The sequence below is a fragment of the Diplotaxodon limnothrissa genome, linkage group LG9, assembly GCF_057381915.1.
Source record: "Diplotaxodon limnothrissa isolate DT_005_m linkage group LG9, D_limnothrissa_male_GT1.1, whole genome shotgun sequence".
In the NCBI taxonomy this organism is placed as follows: Eukaryota; Metazoa; Chordata; class Actinopteri; order Cichliformes; family Cichlidae; genus Diplotaxodon; species Diplotaxodon limnothrissa.
Window position 1 is genome coordinate 20,480,155 of NC_140604.1, and position 20,379 is coordinate 20,500,533.

Below are 20,379 nucleotides of genomic sequence, written 5' to 3' on the forward strand. Positions count from 1 at the left end.
CCCTGCTTTTACTAATCAAATGCACTGGTCATTAGCAAATGTGAGCACTGCCATAGAAACAGACGTTTTTCCTGTCTGGAGCACTGACACTTGTTTGCCAGGAAGGAACGACATCTGCAATGCAGTGTCTAACTGTTCTTAGAGAAGGAAAAGCTGCTGTCCATCTGTGTTGGAGAGGCTATATGACCATTTCCAAATAATTAAAAGTGCATCATTCTACAGTGAGAACATGGAAAATTCAAGACAATTGTTAATCTTGCCAGAAGTGGACATCGCGGCAAGTTCACCCCCAGAGCATCTCAGACTCTACAGGCCTCAGTTAGCATCTTAGATCTTAACATTAGTTAACAGGCTGAAGTATGGCTAGTCATTCTACAAGCTAGTAAATCAGTAGACACTGGGGTGTACTTAATTTTTCCACAAACTGCTTCTGCATTTTCATGATTTACTGATAATGACACTGTGTGATATGTCACGTGCTGCTGTCCATCTAAGGTTATATTTACCAAATTTTAAGACTTGGTAAGGAGAGCATTACTTCTATTATGTCCCAATATAAAAAATGTAGAATTGGCAAAAGGTCTAACTTTCTTTTTGCCATGACGACACATTAGCTACCTCTAAGGGAGACTATAATTAAATGTTAAACTCTCTCTTTTTTAATATCTGTCTGTTTGCTGGTAAGATTTATAATACATCAAGGGTTAATGAAATATCCACAGATAATCCTTATGTACCCATATGTCTTCAAAATAAAAGCTGTTCTAACATTTTCAGCACATTTATAGAAATATGTCAAGGTAAAATATATGCAAAGGTACAGGACTTTTAATTTAACTGATTGAGGAAAGGTTGAGTTTATGTGAACAGTGTAATGAAGTCTTAAGAGCTTGAAAAGAAGGCCACTGGACTTCTTTTGTCAAGCTCCTGAAGCTACCATGACCTGGACAACTGAGAACCTACACAGACATAACGTAATGAAGTAAGTTTCACAGGACAAGAGAAAATAAAATACTAACATGGCACACTATGCTTACCAAACAAAAAGAATAAAAGGCCATTTAGGATAACTAAAAGACAGGTACTGTAAGATGAAACAGAGTTCATGTGAATGAAGGAGAAAACTGTGACATCTATGTTGTCAGTGTTAGGTCATGTTAGCTTTTGACCATTTAATTTGCCTTTTTGCATCTTTTGCATGAAATACACTTCAGCAATGACTGACTTTAAGTCAGACTGTGTTCCATTTCCTCCCTTGGAGGAAAAAGTGCCAGACCATCATTCCAGAGCACGCCGGCAGCACTAAACGTAGGGTTTAACAGACAGGCATGCACAAAATGACGACATGCTCATTAGAACAAAACAACCCGCTAAAGGTTGCACGTCACGTCTTATTCCACCACCACAAAAAGATCTTCACACAGAGGTGAGATAGTAGCATGAGAAAGTATGATTCCCCATGCTCTTAATCATCACTTTAATCAGAGGGCCATTTAAGGTACCATTGCATTTTACAAGTTAGGCAGTTATGAAGCCGGTATGACACACCGTGTTTGTCTTTATCAGTGGACGTTAAGTATGTCTGAATTTATGAATAACAAAAAGTAGTGTATTAAAGGTTTGTTTTATCTGGTCTCGTTTAGTGTTTGGTTTTTGTCTGTTTTTTAATCATCATTTTTATTGAAATGTTATTACAAGTCTATTATATTATATGTGTGACTATTACATGTCTTATGTAACTGGTTACGATTCTTTGTATACTTAAAACACTGGTTTGTATCTGCTCTCTTGTGCAAGTTATTTTTATGGCTTTTTCGGTTACACCATATTTTTCCTGTACTAATTTTACACATTGGTGCTTTATTGTTGATTTAATGGCTAACCTAACATGTGACCATGGGTAACAGTTACAGTGGTCTTTCTCCACTGAAAGCCAAAAGGATTACAAAACAGTTATTATGGCAATAAAAGACAAAGATTCAGTGTTAAGCAGAACTTGTTGACTAATTTTACGTAAAAGCCTTTTGCTCCAGTGATTGTCTGGTTTGTTTGAATTTCTTTTTAGGAGCTTAGTTTCCACAAATTACACAACATATAACAATTTCATCAGTATAAGAAAACAACACAAAAATAAAACTAATGTCACAATTCACCATGGAGCCCATAACGCGCAGCAAAAGCAACTTTTGCTACTTTGGGTGTCGACACAAACCCTGCTTTAAAGCTCTCAGAGCCCCCCGGCTTTGCCGTGCATGCATGACTTCTCATTCACTAATCACAGGGGACTGTTTGCACGACCCCCTCCCTTATGACATCCCACCCAGACTCCCATTGCTTCCGCAAGGGATGATTCAGACAGTGGCGTGCTGGATATGAAGTAAACCATAGCTCAATGGACCCAGATTAGAGTGTGTGTTTGTGTGGATCCATAATGTCAAACTCACATCAACCAGCCAGACGTCATTCACTCTGGTGTCTTTAAATCTATGGAATAGAGAAAAAACATAGTTGTAACCATTCAGCTGAGACTAGACAGAAATGACAAGTTCTGACAATCAAATAAATCACATTAAAATTAATGAATAATAAAATCAAATGAAATACCACAAAAGACTGTGAGTATACCATATGGGTAAATCTCCCCACAGCAATCCAAACTCATATTTAACGTAAGAATCATATTCTCACATTTAAACTGCTGACATCTGGGGGCCTGAAAAAAATCAATTAAAGCCTGTGGCGTGCAGACTACTCTCTGCCCATTGATGAGCTAATGTTTAAATTGTCATTGGCAAAATCATGAAAAATGTTCCAATACAAAGACAGGCTTATTACACACAAGAGAGATAATCTACAGAGACTTTTCACCACAGGCATCCAATTAAAAAAAATAAAGCACTGTGCAACTAGAAAGAGAGGAAATCAGCATCACCACCATGTATTTTTTTTCTGCTAATGCAACCACTGCAATGTGGGCACTTTTTACCATACAGGGTTTAGAGCATTGCTAAAGTACAGGAAGTAGGAGCAGTGAGCCACTTTGCATCCACACGGAGCATGATTTCTAAACTCGGAAGTTGCCGTAGCAGGAAGCTGAATTGGTGAATCAGTGAAGGGGGAAAAGCACATAGTAGTGCATCACTTACGTGTCATCTAGGTCTTCAACAAATGCAAGCACCGCTGAACTCAGGAAAGCCGCTATAACTGTGACGGTAAAAGAAAACACTGAAATCAGACAAGGTGTTTATCTCAATGTGAAGCTTTACAGCTTTAAGGTTTCTTTTCCTCCCCAGCATTAAACCTCATGACTGAAGCATCACCAGCTAAAGCTGTCGCCCCTCCGGCTAACTGTGCTTCAGTTTGAGCCGCATTTTCACCAACGGCAGCTGCTAGGGGCCTTTAAACTGATGCTGGGATAGCGTGTGTGGTCCACTGTTATTCATACAGGAAATACAAAAGCTGAACATACCTCCACAAGCCAGGGAAGCTTTTACTTCTGCCATTGCTTCGAGTGGAAACAGCAAGCAGGAAACAACCGCTAAATCGACCTCCCTCCGCGCATGCGCCGGGTTGCGCAGCCTCCTGAAGGGGTTACCAAACAAAACGGTTCCTCCTTTAGCTTTTTTTTGTAGTTTAATTTTGTTTTAATAGTATTTAAATCACTTTTGATCTGTACCACTTACTACATTTTTTACAGAAGATTTTCATCGACGTTTACGCCATGTTTACGGTCTATTTTTTCCACTTTATGAACGTACACAAATGCAAAAATATAAGTATTTATACTGATGAAACTGCAAGTCAAGGTTTGTGATGCAGGTCGTCCTAATAAACAGGTGGTTAATAACAAATAATTAATGAATATTTGTGTTATGTTCAATTTAGTTTTTTATTTTTACATTCCGTTGATAGAACATTTTTTCCACAGTTAAATAGAATAACAAAGATTATCTAATGAAAACAACACAAGGTATTGATGTTGATCTGTTTGTTACGGGGGGCCTGGTTGCTGTAATTATTTACTTACTTCATCTTGTTGCTGTTTCTTATTTTACAGTTTTCCCCCTTTTTTTAAATCAGCAACCTTTTAACTGTACTGAATTTTGAAGAAGCGACACTGATGATGACTACCTGTACCCACCATCAGGTGTCGCTCTAAGATAACGGGCAGCGGGCCAAGCACCTCAATGCCTGTGTACTTCCATAGAATAAAGTGATCATATACAATAAATATCATCAATATTACCATACATCTCTGTCTTCACTTTCTTTTTAGTAGCATCTTAAATACATAAACATTAAAATACTACCAGAATAAGAGAATTTGCCAGTGATTGCCATCCAAATTTGTGCACTGCTTCCAATAAGGCTCCAGCAACTTGGAATATTTGCTTCTGATATTCATATTTACAAATCATGATTTCCCAACCAAATATTCTCCACTTCTTTGAGTTTGTGGATGAGTATTGTGCACTTATCACTGAATGCCTCTGAATCTCATATCCAACACTAATGATTGTAGCCACCTTGCTTCTCAAGTTACCCACAGTCTACATCTGCCGTTCTATGACCCTAAGGTCCAATCACTTTGTGCACAAAAGACATCACAGGACCATTTGTTTTATTGAAAACGTTTATTTGTTTTGAGAAGGTTTTTTGAATAATAATTTGTAACCAATACTGAATATCTTTAAGGTTATCAAACATGTTTGCACATAAACTTCATCTTAGAAGTTTATAATTAAGATTCATATTTACAAACCAAAGGTTCATCTCACGTATGACGCACACAAGTAAATATACAATACATTACAAGGCATAGAATGGTTGGCTTCACAGAATGTGGCTGAAATTTACAAAATAAATAAGAATATTTTGTGTAACTTTATTTTCCTATTGTCTTCACTTGTCTCTCTTCAAACCTCTGGCTGGCACACCAGGCATGTAGCTTTGTTTCAGAGTTTCACTGGCACTGGAGTACCAGCGTTGTGTTTTTCCTCATTGCATTGAATGCGTTGAGTACCATTTCAGAACTTCATATTCAAAATAAACTGAATGCCATAAGCTTGCAAAAGAGTCGTAAAGAAGGCAGAGGTCTTGCTGGAGTTTTCATTATTAAATATGAACGCCTATGCTCGTTCATCAATATCAGACAATTTCATGTAGAACAAAATCTTGGTCCAGAAATTTTAGTGGGAAATTCCAGTTTTTTTTTCGCACCTTAGACAGAAATGCTTATATACAAAATCAGCACGTCATTCTTGTTCAAAAAACAAGAGAAAGCATGAAATACTTTTGTATCCTGTGAAAGAGCTGTACTTTCTCACGGGGTGAATAGTGATCATGACTGTGTTACTAAACAGATTCATGTGGAGGATCGCCATGCTGACGGCTCATGTGCCAAGTTTGTGGAGGGCTGAATGCCTTTGTATTTGGAAGGGCAGGAACCTGGACACAAGCTGTTAAGTTACATTGTAAGGCCACGGTGACTCCTGCAGTGACAAAACCGCTGAAGCAAAGACAGCTAACACAACACAAATATACATTTTTAGCATTTGGGTCACATTCAAAGCCTCTGCAATGCACCACTGAGTTCTCAGTTTCAGAAGTAAAAGTGCCCTCCTTATAGTACAAACATACAAAGGCGTGAATTTTAACCAATTGTTTGCCTTGCTTCACAACTTTTCCTATAGAAACTTGTAGTACAGCAAAGTTGTTTGTCTTCTTTACATAAAGAGAGGACTTGTTCTGTAGACTCCCACACTCAGCTGTCTGACTGAACCCACTCATGTCATCTTACAAAAGTGACCTCAATGGAGCCTTTAAACAAAGCTTTCTTTGCCCCATTTTATCACTCATCAGAAAACAACAGCAGAGACATGATTCTGTTTTCCACAGGCTACACTCACTCTTGACACCAAATTATTCCTTTATGGGCAAAAAAAATGAGCATTTTTATGAAGCTACATGTCTAACATCACAATTCATAATTCAGACAAAACTAATACAAAAAACGTCTCATCAACATCAAACTCGGCAGCATTTATCTGAACACAAAGCAACAACATAACAACCAAACTTTGTATTTTCTTTATATTATTTTAACTGACAGCAGTCCAAGGCCCAACTGAAGCATGAAAAGGAATCTCCTGCTGATGTTTATGCTGCTGGAGGATAAGATAACATAATTCTTGCTCAATTCACCATCATAATCAAAACCTCTGTGGTTCAGTCCTGGGACAGATGCAAAATTGAAAACCTTGCCCCCCAGTTTGTGGACTGGTGTTTGCTTTGACTGGTCAAATAGGACTCAAAAAGCCCTGCGCACACTTCAGTGCCTTTAATTTAGCAATTGCAACAATTTGTCACAGGTAACATCTCCAAGACTAGCTAAATTCCACAAGTGTCTATCATCAGAGCCCATGTTTTCTAGTTTCATTCAGCTTTCAGTGTACTGTCATACCAAAGATCCTGCTGCATGACACAGCAACAAAATCAGAGTTTTCCTGTGAGTTTTAAGCTTTTACAAAAAACTTAATGCAGGTGGAAACTGCACCACACAACAACAACAAAAAAATCCTATAAAAATCTCCTTAACTGTTTTTTTTTTTTTGTCTTTTTCCTAAGTGGCATCACTTCAGGAATCAGAGAACATGATAAACCTTAAAGATCCATCTCTTAGGTCCATGAGAGAAAATCATGAATGTTTCCATAAATTACTTTTGCTTCTTAATTTCCACTGTTGCGTAGTCGCCACTACAATCACACCCCAACCTACAGATTTTAGTTCTTTTAAGTTGCCAAACAGCACGTTAAAAGTGTCACTGAGGATCTATACTGTGTGGCTGCCTCAGGTACATCATCTGAAAGCCTTTTGAAGTGGGAAAAAAAAAGTAAGGCTCTGGATGAGGCACATCGGTGATGTCACATAAAGTGGATGAAAACAAAGGCGTGCTGCTGTAGCGCTCCTCTAATACTACTGTGCAAACTGTACACCCAGCCAACTCCAAAATGCCCAATGCTTATTTAAAAAGTTCTTAAAGTCGCTGGAATAAGCAGCAGCTACGTGGTGTGCAGCATTGCATAGTTGAGTTCCACTGAGGACTACATATTACAGCGTGACAAGCCATCATCGACAAGCATCTGGTAGATCAATGCTCATTCCAGGATGTCTGTTTCAAATGGGACCAGATGGTAGTAGGAGAGGTTGGTGACATATGCTTCTGTTTCTTCATCACACACATCTGTTTCCAATGGCAAAAACTCTGTTCCATCTTCATACCTGGCAATAAAATGAAAGACATACTGGGTTAACCCAGGCCTGTGTAGTTTACCCCAGGAATCAAAGGTGTGATGTAAGTGTCAACATCAAAACACTGACAAAACCTTAGAACTGTGCTGCCATTTATGGGTGATTTACATTGTTTTTGTGTTTCTGTGAAGTACCGAGAGGAATGTGTTCCTCTTTTGCTTTCTACACACACCCAGGGAAGGAAGAGCTGCACAGACACACTTCCTGTGCTATGTGAAGCGGGTGGAGGGTCCTGGGGTAGGTTCACATTCTAGGACCTCTTTACTCACCAAAGCATTTATTGTATACACTCAAAGGCAAGCATGGAAATCCTCACATTTGTGAGAAGGCAAGTAGGTAGTTTCTTACTCTGAAGTGGCCTTCAAACCTACAACTGTGTTAAACTCACTCTGGCCCTTAATGTGATTTTAAACATAGCTTTCTTGCTCAGTAACATATGCAAAGGCAGATATAATTAATGACTGAGCGATCCTTATACTCACGTATGTTCTACAGAGTCGGTCGATGAAGGTCTCTCTTTTTCTTCGGGGATACTGTGATCAAACACGATGGTTTCTGTGTTGGCCAGACAAAATCCATTGGACCGCATGATTTCTGGAAAATGCAGAGAGGAATATTACATCATCCTTAAAGAAATCATGAAAAATAACTGAAATGTAGTTATATTCACATTAAATAAGTAAATGAACCTGATATCTTGATTGGACTGTCAAAGCATGGCTGGATTCTGTGGACTTTGTCGTTCCTTAGCACCTGATCCAGGGGCGACCGCTCAAAGAAAGTCAGCATCACCTCTGATCTGGAATACTAAAGAAAGAGGTTTTTGAGTACAGAGCTGATGTGCTCATGTAAGAAGCTTTTATAAGTCTATATGACATGCCATCAGATGAAATACCAACCTTGCATGGCATGTTGATTGCATTCTTCAGTAGCCTTTCCACTTCGTTTAACTTCTCCTCGATGTCGGTCGCTTCTTTGATTTTCACCAGCCCTGAAAGAAACAAAAAGAACTCTAAATGATTGCGGTACGCTGGATTTGGCTGCTGATTTGAATTCCTGTCAGTGAAATAAAGCTCTATTAACTTGATTCCTTCAATTTAAAACCATCCACTGGATCTCCATGAAGTGTTTTACATCCGTTCATGTCACAGGCCGCCGAGGCAGACCATGTGTGGGTTAGCGTTGAGGACCCAGGAGCAGACAGAGGCGAGGGGATGAAACTTTAAAGCCCAAAAATAACCTTTATTTTGCTAGTTGCAGGTGATAACATACAGAGTTAACTGAGAAAATACCGAGTCAAATAAGACCTAGAACTACAACTTAAACTGCGACAATAAACTATGATCAGACATGGGGTAAGAAACACAGACAACACGACGCTGAACACAGGAAGACTGAAGACTTAAATACACACATGAGGTGATCAGGAGAAGTGGAGACACATGAGGACACAGATGACTCGAATGAAACAATGACAACACAGGGGAAAATTACACAGGACACACTAACATGAGACACGGACCTTCAAAGTAAAACAGGAAACATGACAGGCACAGACTAGACACTGAACTAAACCTAAGAACAAACCCTTAACCAGAATAACACTGAAACTTAGGATTATAATATTCAAAACAGGACAACTAAAGAATCAGAAAACAAACCATAATACAGAAAAAAAAAAAAAAAACACCAAAATACAAGAAACTGAAAATACTGGGTCAAAATGACGCAGAACCATGACAGTTCAAGAGCCCTGGATGATAAATAGTCTTGCTTTTAGCCTTTGAGCTTCCTTTGGGGTCAAACATTTTCCTTTAAAGCATTGCATTATTATGACCTATTCAATGTTACTCACTTCACCTGTCAGTCTTTTTAATGTTGTAAAAAGTGTATCGCAACAACTCTAAGACACAGTGAAATTTGACGCAGCGGTGCCTTTAGTATAGATGTTTTTGGTGAGCCCTTATCATTTGTACATAGAGACGGATGTACAAAGAAACTTTCCCTCCATGAAAAGGCCAAGTGTAACTATTTCTGCACCTAGAAAATGAAAGAGGGCAAGCTCTACGACCTTTACAGCCATCACTGTGTTAGCTTTCTGTAGGTCAAAACACAAAAGCCAGACAGATTTTAATTCATCCCAACTCTTGAAAAAGACTGGCTCAAATGCAAGAGTCCTTTTTATTTCGGTAACCTTTTTCCTCACAATGCCCCATGATATTTACCTCTCGTAGGAGGAGAGAAAAACAGACCACATACCATTGTCCTTAGAGCAAGAGCAGGGTGCACACTAACACTGTAAAACTGCCACCGCAATTGCTGGCATTTGTATAACAGCAGTAATAACAGAGGAAAGTAATAATAGGTGGTGGAGTGGCTGTAGAACAATGTCTGTGATAGCACGCTAATCCTGCATAAAACTAGGAATGCAATTTAAGAGGCAGTGGGAGCGTAAAATCAGCACATTTGGTAATAGAAGGCTACCGCCGATATGAGTGAGCAAGTCAGCAGAGCATCATTTACAGCCAGCCTGCTGACAAAGGGATGTGGTGAGGAGAATAATGATGAAGACTGCAGCCACAGGGATGTGGCTCTGTCTGAACTGACTGGGACAGATGAAACGTAGTCACACAGTGGTTACATGGAAGCACTGAGTAAGACGACCTCTATGCACACTCACAGGCTCATCCATTTATAATGACCCACAGTGATGACATCACATCCTGGGGGATGTGAAGAGTGATGTGGCAGTTGAATCATGACTAGGTGCCCAATCTGAAGCTTGTGTTGTGCCCTCCTCCTGTTTAACTTGCAAAGTCCTTTCGATATCCGTTTGCCAGAGCGCGGTGCAAGAACAGATACGAGTTTTAGGCGAAGGATGTCAAACTCATTTTATATCGTACAGCCCACTTTGATCCTAAGTAATGAAACTCCTGTTTCTGTTAGTGTAAAGAAGCTTAATTACACATTTATTCTCTGAAATATCTCAATATAAGGAAGTGAAGTACAATTTCAATCCTACGTCTCAATTTTTCTTCGCGATAAAGAAATGCAAACAAAATCTGTCAGCATCTTTGGACTCAAATTGTAAGAAATAAATGTGCAATAATACAGAAAAATTCTGGTAGTGCATTGCCCAGCCTGACTTGTGATTATAAAACAGAAAGTTTTTGTTCATTCACAGAAAGTTATTTTAAACTAAAACAGAAATTTCCATCCATTCGCTTCCGCTTATCCTTTTTTTCAGGGTCGCGGGGGGTGCTGGAGCCTATCCCAGCTGTCATAGGGCGAGAGGCAGGGTACACCCTGAACAGGTCGCCAGTCTGTCGCAGGGCTAACACACAGGGACAGACAACCATTCACACTCACATTCATTCGCACATTCACACCTAGTGACAATTTGGATTTTCCAATTAACCTATCCCCACAAGCTTTAAAACAGAAATTTCTGTTGTAAATAGACACATCGGCCATTTAATTGTTTCTCACTTAGTTACATTGGTATGGTATGAATGGCCATAGGGGTGTTCTTTTTAAGTAGAGTTAAAATGTGTTCTTCACATTTTAGTTCACTAATTTTCTTCATAGTTTTCTTCAACGATCTTTTTTGTTCTTGATAAAAACAAGACGATACCTAAATAAGTACTAACGCACAAGGAAAAAGCAATGATGAAGTTTATCTACACTTTTGTCAAATAAAAAGAAGAAAATGTTCAAGAGAGACAAGATCCAACCAGAACTAATTAAGATGTGTAGAAAGGCGGGGCAAGTTTGGAAGTGATTCAATCAGAAGTAAACTCCTTATGCAGTTAGGTTAGACACACACAATTTGATCTGGCCCCGGGAAACAGGGTGGGAACAGGGGTTCAGCTAACTCCCGTGCTCCCTGTTTCTCATGAAAATGTGACAAAATGTCAAAGTAGACAAATAGACATATTACAAATTTAGATGCACTTTAAGATGTTTTACTACTAAAGCTAGTGATAGGTTTGTGTCAATATTCAGTGTTGTAAACATGCAAAAATTAGATAAATGTGTTACAGATTGGTCCACTCGACCAGAAAAATCAGGGAGTAGTGTCAGTAAATAAAAGCAGCTCTATGGAGAGCAAGTAAAAATTGTTTAAAATATGTAGCTGAAGTCAGAAAATAACCTCTTGGATTAAACAAGACAAGCTTCACAATGTTGGAAATGTGTCCATAAAGTTCATTAGGTTGTGTTACAGTTGTTCATATTAATTCAAAACCTCGGGAGGTTTCAAGTGTGAGTCAGCAGTCAGCAGTTAACATCTTAAATGGAAACAAAGCCTGGATGACAACGTCACTGCGGAGACTTCAAACCACACCCTGTCTTGTTAGTTGTTATCCTCGGGGACAGATTTCAAAGTTTGTGTCCACTGATGTAGTGCAGTAATGTTATAAATTAAATGAAAAGAAATACACTTTATTGCATGCATGCACGCAGTCCATCAAGGAATGAATTATGAGGAGTAAATCATAAGCATTTAATCGTAGAGATTTGGAGCGATCAAGCTCACAAATTGCTGTTCTTTTCTTCACAGTCTGATCTTGGCTGTGTCTTTGCACATAAATATTTTCAAAGTGGGAACTAGTGGGTAGGGGTGACAACGATGGGACGTTTTTCACTGCATAATCTGGAAGACTGCGTATAACACCAAGACTCAAACGTGTGTGATGTGCCAAAGAGAAGTGTGTGCGTTTCTGCCAGTTGTGTAAGTTGTAACCACTGTTAATCTGGTGTGTGTAGCTTGATTATGTGTCTAATTAGAGAGTGCAAATTTCAGCACGCAACTGCTGCTATCAGTTGGCTTCATACGGTGTTAATCAGTCATAAGGCCCAATGTCGTGTAAGCATGTTATTGTAGATGACAAATACTGATTAATGTTCATTTTAAAAATCACACAGCAAAACTTTTGGATGAGAAAAAAATATTCATTAAAGAAAGTTTGGGGATTTTTCGGGAGCGGATTTTGTGCCATAGCTTTGGAAATCACTCTAACACATCAATATTAGAGTGCTTCGCTAGATTACTGACATGTGTCTCATGAGTTTAACCCAGGATGTCTAATTTTCTGTGTTGGCTAGAATTACATGGTTGTAAACTGATTTTTCTGCTTGGACTTTCTGGTTACAGTGGTCCATGCACTATAAATAATTAAACAACGCTGTCATTGGTGGTATAGAGCAAATTATTCTACAGTGAAACCATTTTCACTTTACCCTACAGTGACCTCACAACCAGCCATTTTGGCTCTTTTTAGTTGTCTCTTAGTAGCTTTCACTTTTGATTACTGTACTTCTATTTTTAAGAAGAACATGTGACTGTGTTTATTTACCTGGGGCTGCTAGTTGGTAAAATGTGATCAGTAATCAGTAGCACTAATTGTAGTCATTATAAAGGTAGATTATTATAAAATGCCATGGTGACGAGAAGCTCTGTAATATTACAAAAAATAGAAGCATGTGTACAACAGGAACTCAGCCGTCCCCACGTCTTCCTCATGCACATTATCTAGTCATCCTATGTTGTAAGAGCCACATTTCACAGTTATCTTCTGCAGGGATCTGATAAGCTGCAGTCAGCAGCACAGTACTTAATCATTCAACCACTAACATGCCACAGTTTGTCAACACATTATTCCCGAATACTTCTGTCATCAAGCCCCAGGCATGGTCAGAAAGAAGATGTTACTTTTATTAGCAAGAAGTTGCACCAAGTTGTTGCTGCAGGCCATTTTAATCTTTACACATGCACACTATATTTCCTGTAAAATCTCTATTTGCAGCCGCTACGTGTATGCTGCCATTTGTTTGGTTTCACAAAGCTGCTTTGTGAAAAGCTGAAATGGCTCAGCTTGATTCAGCTGTCGTTAAGCTGGAAGTTAAAAGAAGACTTTGGCATTTCGAGGAATTTCGTTTCTTGAGTTATGCTTGATGTTGATAGTGTTGCACGTCCAAAGCTCACCTGCCCCTCCGAGATCATTGATAAATGCAGCAATGTTGTTTTGTATTGAGTTTTCTTGATTAGATTAAACAACTATGTTAAATAGCGACGTTTACAGATGACATGAGAGCAGATCGTGTACCTTTGAAAGGTGCTAGGTTAGGTGAATTCTCCTGTCTGTAGCCATTCTGAGCACATTAATGATCAAATTGCCTATTTTCTTCACTCTCATCTCTCATCTAATGCAAATTTTGAACAGACAATGCATGCACATCCCATTTTAAATGTCAAATTGCATGAAAGTGATGTGCACATATTCCTTTTTTTATTATACAGTGCATTATAGGTAGTCTGCCAATTTAATAGCCTCTCCACAGTGTCAAAGTGTCACCTTCGCTGCCTACAGAGTAAAAATTGAGGTTTTATTATATTGTTTAGCATTCATATATTACTGTTAAAAAAAAAAAAAAAGCCTAAAATAGAGAAACTGCTTGAGTAGGCAACAGAAGCTGACAGTTTGTAAGAGTGATTTCAACGCTGTCTGCGTCTACATTCCTTGATCATATCTAGCTCACATGGAATGTGAGCAATCGCTCTCTGTCTGTATGCTCATGGGGTCACATGTAAGGTAAGTGTGATGAGGCCCTGGCAGACCAGCGGTACTAAATATGGGAAGTCCACTCCTCCGCAGTCGCCCTCTTTCTCATCATGACATAAGTCTGAAAAGCTCTGCACGCCTTCCTTGTTGCCTAGACGCAGCACAGAAACAGGAAAACATGACCAAAGCCAGAAATTGTGGCAAAATGGACTGAGAAAGGGCAGACCTATGGTTTTGTTTTTTTTCCTCCCCTCAAGATCTTCAATCAGGGCAGCGATTAGATGGCATGCAAAGGAAATATTAAAAAGGGATAGGAATTCAGGAATTCCTCAATTTCTTTTAACCCTGTGGCTCACAATCCGTCAATGAAATGCTCAAACCAGTTTCAAACACTAAAATGGTCTTGATGTCTCCTTCAGCTTCATTTATCATTGAGCTATAATCAGCATGAGAGTGACAGACGGAATAAAGAAGTGAAAAGTGAGTCATGAGATCAAAAATGTCTCATCCCAAAATGCATTCCACACTGCACTGGCTGAGGCGAAGCAGCTAGCTGTCAACAACTCTGTCAGCTATTTTAGTGCCTGAGCAGGAAGCCAGCCTTTCCAGTCCCAGCTAAAGGGATGTCTCCAAAACACTGGTATAAGCTCAGCAAGTAGACACGAAAGCAAAGTGCCGAGGGGGGGGGGGGGGGGGGGGGGGGGTCCTCTCTCACACAGGAGAGGCTGGGAGTTTTGCCAAATTTGTGACAGTTGTGGGGTATCCAAATCCTGAATGCTGGAGGTTCACACATAGTATACCAAAAGACTGCCGTCTGCAAAGCGCTGCCTTATATTTTACTGTTTAAATTACCTGATATCAGTAGCACAAAATCTTTCACATTCAGTTTTGGACGAACGTTTTAGTTATATTTACTCAAAATTAAGTGAAGTAATTTAAAAAAAACAAAAAACAAAACAAAAAAGTTATTTCTGCAGTAGTTTGTGGCTGGATGGCTCTCCCGCACTTCCATTTAAAAATAAATAAATAAAAATAGAAAGTGGAAAAGAGTGCGGGAAAACCACTAAAAAGACCCCTGGATTAAGCCAGACACAGGTGGTTCAAAGTGACTGTGAAAGGCAAATATTGCAACATGGTCAAAGACAACGTAAACAGTATGCTTTGGTTGGATGCTCAGACACAGTAAAGCCAAGCTTTAACTTGAATACCCCGCTTGCTTTTGAAGGAAAAACCTTCACTTTCATATCTTTAAAAGAATCACCAAATCTGGAGACATGCGATGGCAAAATAGTGTGTCAAATAACTGATGTTAACCTAAAATGCTACCATCTGGACTAACTGTTTATATCTCAACAAGTTTATATTTCAGCACCCATCTTCTGCAAAACTGTGTACTTTTATCCCTCATAATAAAAAATGTGCATAAGCAATAGAAATATTTTTGCCGTGGCCTTTGATCCAAGTTTTAAGCTACCAGAAAAGACTTGCTCCAGCAGCAAGCTTGTGATGTAAGATGTAAAGAACAGATTTCCACACTGAAAGTCTGCATTGGTACTTAAGGATCCCCATAGGGAATCCAGCTCCCACAGAGTCATGGCAACAAATCTTACACATAGTGTGTCCAGTCTTTTAGGTCCTAAATATTGACATAGATTAGAAACATGCTGTCAGCACAGACTTCTATTGATGTGACATCCTAAAGAGCACAATGTTAATTATTAACCTCCAAGGCTCTGAAGCCTTTCAAATTAGAACCAAGCCTTTGCTGATTAAGCTCAATATTTTTCGTGTATTCTGCTTTGTTAATCACCAGCACTTTAATCAGCCCTATGGTGTCAATGGATCATTTGCAGATCTGGATCTGACTGCAATGCACAAAGACAACAACTTCTGTACCAGCTCTTGCAAAATGTAAACAGGAATATAATCTGCAGGAGGATTTCCTTTAGGGAGTCCACCGCAAACTCCAAGACAAACTTTTCAATTAGTTAAAAAAAAAAAGTGGTCAGTGCTGATTTAGTTCGAGGTAGCTTCATATTGCTGAAAAATGCTGCAAAAGTCTGGTAAATAGTAGAAAACTGAGCTTCAATTATTTCACTAATTACATAGAAATGCCATCTGCAAGTTTAATTGCTTGAAATGCCAAAATTAGTTTTCTTTGTTTCGGGACTTCAGAGTAAATATTTCTCTTCTGGAATCTGAAACTCGTAGTGCTAAAGAGGACAGGGTGGCCAACTTACTTCCTACACTTACAGTATAAATGCAATAGCTACGCTCCTGAACGGGAATATAATAATAGAAATGAGTTATTTCTGATACTGCTCGATCATCGCTTCCTGCCTTGTAGATTAGTAACTGTCACATGTTATCCGCTGTCACACCAACCTTCTATCAGTGGAGATTTGGACAGATCTCGTCTGTCCTCCGGAAAAGACTCCACCAGTCTCCTAAACAGCCGCCCGAGATCAGAGTAACTGCGATGCAAGTATAAAATGTTCCTGTCAGACCACTCGGTCCTGATCTCGAAAAACTCCTCTTCCTCTCCGCTCTGACTGATAATAAGTCTCCGGATCCCGTTAACCCAGCAGTCCCGGACGAACATGTTGACCAGGGACGTCCCTTCAAACACAGCCGATGCCATTCCTCCAAGCTGTCAGTCCAGCATGCTGCGGCGGGCCCGGTGAACAGCAGAATGAGGTGTTCGCGATGACAATGTCAAATACATAAACAAATAAAAGGCAAGGCAACTTTGGTAACTTTTCGACCAGCCTCTGTGTCTGAGCGGCACAGTCTGAGCGGCAGCAGAGTGTGAGCGAGAGGAGGATGATGGCTCAGCCCATCACAGGCGTAATCTCAAACGTGGCATGACTTAGAAAAAAAAAAATAGACTTTAGAGCCAGAGATAACGCCCCTGAAAAACTGATTTGGTAATATTGATCCAAGTGCGGGTTTTTTTCGTCAATTATTGACAAAAAAAAAAAAAAAAAAAAAAAAAAGAGAGAAAGAAAAGATCCAACACTAAACCCACACCTCTCAGAATAAGACACTGCTCCCTCCCTCTTTGCGCTTCCAGAGCATTTAACCTCACACTTGGATCAGCAGTTGCTTTTCTTTCAGCGCAGTTTCCTCCCCTCTCCCTCCTTTCTTCCTTCCTCCCTCCTTGACAACAGGCTATTATTATGCAGGGAATGCAAAGGGCTGTGAGGACAAAACTGTCCATCTCCTTGTGTATAATCGGGATCGACAGGTTCAATCATTCATTTTCTTTTGCACACTGTCAACTAGTTATTGGTGACCCTGCATGTGAGGTCGCTGCTGTGTATTTCCATAAAAATGAGCACTCCTAATCTTGAAATGAGATGTTTGGAATGAACCACAGGGAGAAAAATGCCCAGAAAGGAGTCCAAAAACAACTTTTGAATGGACTAAAGGTCCTAGTTCTTGGCAGTGAGAAACTTTGTGTGTTTTCTTGCAGTTGTTTGTGTGTCTTTGTGGTCTTTGCATCTCCATGAGGTCCTGTTATGGCTTTGGGGAACTGATTTGTATTTCTGTGGTCATTTTGCATCTGTCTGCAAAAAGTTTGTGTCTCTTTTCATTTTACGCTCCTCTCTGCAGTCATTTGATTACATTACACAGAGAACAAGCCCTTACTGTCTGAATCTAGTGAAGCAGGCAGAAACACGGGAGGGCAATGAAATTGTGCTTCTCCAAGATTCTTCATTTCAAATTATTTTATAACTCCCGTCTTCACAAAGTACTGGTATTTTTTGCCAATATGTAACCACAGCAAAATGATGCGCTGCTCCATGATGTTGATCTTGGGAGAGAATAACCTAAAGAGCTGATTTTCTCTGCATTGCTCACTGATGTTTAGCTGAGTGGCGAGACTGGTTAAAAGAGGCTTTGCAGGAAGTCAAAAAGTGGCGAATCAGCTGTACTAAAAGACAGTGGGGGAAAGGACTGTCTGCAAACACTTCTGGTAAGCAATTCATAAAAATTCCACGCAGGAAATAGCATGTTAATAGCTGGTAAAAGCAAGCTGTAAAACACCCCTTACAGTACAGGAACACAATTGCACCTGCACACGTAACAGGAATCATTACAGAAAAAATGAGAATTGTTCTGTTGAGATTGGTGAAAGAAATTCTGAGATGTGTAATGTGCACATCACGTTTTATGAGACAGCAGGTGGTTGGTGCAGAGTCCGCCTTTGTGCCCCGTTTGTTGCTCACAATTGTACCTTTGTGAGTGACTTAGGATCATAATGGCAAACACGAGCACTCCCAACAAGGAAATCGAGCCAGTCGTGAAAGTATAAAGTTTCAATTTGCCACATTGAAGCTGTCCGAAGAGGATCCCTTCATATTTAACAGTTTAATATCAAGCTGTTTCATAGTTCCTCGCTGCCAGTGAGCACTCTTCATTATCATACTGTCTGCACAGAAAGGCTGCTATGGAAAAAGACTCGAGGGATTCCCACTTCACTGGAGGTCCAACATTGTCAACCACAGATAGAATTTCATTTTGCACTTCCCATGAAACATTTTTCCCCTCTAATTTACAGTTTTATTATCTTGAAGCCTACTTACTGAAAGTGATTTCCACAAATACGAATAGCCGTCTCTTTGAAAGTAAGTAGCAGAGTTACAGTCCCTGGTCATAAAGACGCTGCAATCTCCTTATAATGTATAATACTGGGTAGCCAACAAGTGTCCTATAGAGGTGGCCAATTATTGATTTGTAAGAATATTGTTTAAAATAATATAAAGACTGAAACTAACCTGGTTTAAACCCCATTTCAGTTTTCCACTCTATGATTCAGATGCTTTTTGGGGTACTTTGATCCTCATAGTACTTTGTTTTGTTTGTACAACTGCACATCCCTCCATACATCTGGTATGGAAACATATTACATGTCCAAAAGAAAGCATTAGAAATGTTACGGAGCATCGCACGAAGCATACAAAATTAGATGATCGCTTGCGTCGCTGGTTGTTTACGCCAAGAACTGGGATAAAACACTGTTCTCTCAGATTGCTATTCGCACAGTACCAACCATTAACCTGCATCATAGCTGTAGCCGAAATTACAGAGTGGAAAGAAAATGACTGTCATTTAATATCATAGTCGCTCTGACAAGCACTGGATGTTGAATTGTCACGTGGAGGCGTGCCATGTTGTTTCATCTATAAGTGTTCGCAAAGGCATCCTGAAATGTAACAGTCTCAGTTAGCCATCTCTTTAGCTTTTTAGAGGCCAGACATTAATATGAAGGTTATGTTGCACACCTCTAATGTCTGATCGTGTTTAAATAACCAGACAGACGTGTCCAAATTCACGCTCACACACCAAATAGACATGAAATAGAGGGAAATTTACACAAAAAAAAAAAAAAGTGCCAGTGTAAAAACACTGATACCAGGCTGTCATGTAGGGAGAAAAACACCTGCTCTTGGCCTCCTTTACTCGGTGCTCATAGGACAGACCCATCAGCAGAACCCAGTCTTTATTATGAGGAGAGTTTGTTTTGCATGACTACAGCACTATTGTGTTGCAGAAATCTATCCACAGACGGGGTTACCTTGTGTCAGAATGACACATGCAAAACACACAGGAATCAATAAGAGCCAAGTTGTCATTGCTGATAACCAGTGGACAGCAGAGGTGAAAGATGAGAGGAACATTTCACCTATTAGCCTGGGTGGTATTTCAAGTAGATACATTCTGTCTCCTTGAATGTCAACCCACTTTTTACATTTGTATTAGTTGGTTTAGTGATATTAACTTTTTTGCCATTTTTAAAAACATTTCATATTTGTGTCCATCATTTTTTGCTTTGATTACTTCTATACAAAACCAAAAGTGAGTTGCAGTAAAACAAGAGTCTGCAGACAAGCCATCAGTTCTTTCACATCCAAATGCTACTATAGGCAAAAACACCTATATGCTAAGATGCAAGTTAGGATGCTCATCACAGTTTAGCATTTTAACTTCATTTGGGATGAATGTTGAGCACCTAAACCAGGTTCAACTGGGCTGTTTTGCCTTTTATTATTGCAAATTAGCTAAAAATATATTCTTAGCAAATAGCCCAACCTATTAAGATTGGAAATGACTAAAAACAAAATGTTTCAAAAGTTAAAAATAAATCAGAGAACATGTCAGACTTTTAATTTGTTAGAAAACAACTCGCTGTGCTGCCATTCTGTCAAGTTTCCTACTGAAAAAGAGTTTAGGGGTTTCTTTTCTCAGCTATAAGCCAAGTGTGGAGATGCTACGAGCTACATATTTCATTTTAAGCACGAATGATTATATTACTTGAATAAACCACCTTGGTATAATCAGAAAGCCCCTTCTCCCCTTGTGTAATAATGGGATACGTCTGTTTTGAGCAGGGCTTCAATCTGTGGTTTGGCCACATTTATAGAGTCAGCACATTCTACCCCAATACCTCGCTCCAATATACGAAATTCCTCTGAAAGCATAAACTTTAAATGGAAAAAT

The 20,379-nt window shown here is 39.4% G+C and overlaps 2 protein-coding genes across 2 annotated transcripts in view; both read right to left on the reverse strand.

Moving 5' to 3' along the window:
• The window catches only part of tmx3b (thioredoxin related transmembrane protein 3b), a 35,918-nt gene extending 32,375 nt beyond the window's left edge, over positions 1-3,543 (reverse strand). Inside the window, exons 1-3 of the mRNA XM_085362104.1 lie at positions 3,470-3,543; positions 3,147-3,204; positions 2,445-2,484 (exon numbers count right to left, since the gene is read on the reverse strand). Coding sequence (XP_085218230.1) covers positions 2,445-2,484; positions 3,147-3,204; positions 3,470-3,503 — 132 coding nt within the window. The 5' untranslated portion in view covers positions 3,504-3,543. The remainder of the gene's footprint in view (positions 1-2,444; positions 2,485-3,146; positions 3,205-3,469) is intronic.
• Positions 3,544-4,713: 1,170 nt separating this feature from the next.
• Positions 4,714-16,765, reverse strand: pxdc1b (PX domain containing 1b). The gene is made up of 5 exons (XM_085362105.1): positions 16,261-16,765; positions 8,212-8,303; positions 8,002-8,119; positions 7,795-7,906; positions 4,714-7,282 (listed from the first exon to the last, which is right to left on the reverse strand). Exons 1-5 carry the CDS (start codon positions 16,514-16,516, stop codon positions 7,159-7,161), a joined length of 702 nt encoding a protein of 233 aa, XP_085218231.1. The 5' UTR covers positions 16,517-16,765; the 3' UTR covers positions 4,714-7,158.
• Between the last annotated feature and the right edge of the window lie 3,614 nt (positions 16,766-20,379).

Bases quoted from the DNA above. Each gene is read 5' to 3' on its own strand.
- pxdc1b (XM_085362105.1), bottom strand. From the start codon at position 16,516: ATGGCATCGGCTGTGTTTGAAGGGACGTCCCTGGTCAACATGTTCGTC. The intron at 8,120-8,211 runs GTTGGTATTTCA...CTCTTTCTTTAG, and splicing joins CAATCAACATGCCATGCAAG to TATTCCAGATCAGAGGTGAT. The intron at 7,283-7,794 runs GTGAGTATAAGG...TTTTATTGCCAG, and splicing joins ACCGACTCTGTAGAACATAC to GTATGAAGATGGAACAGAGT.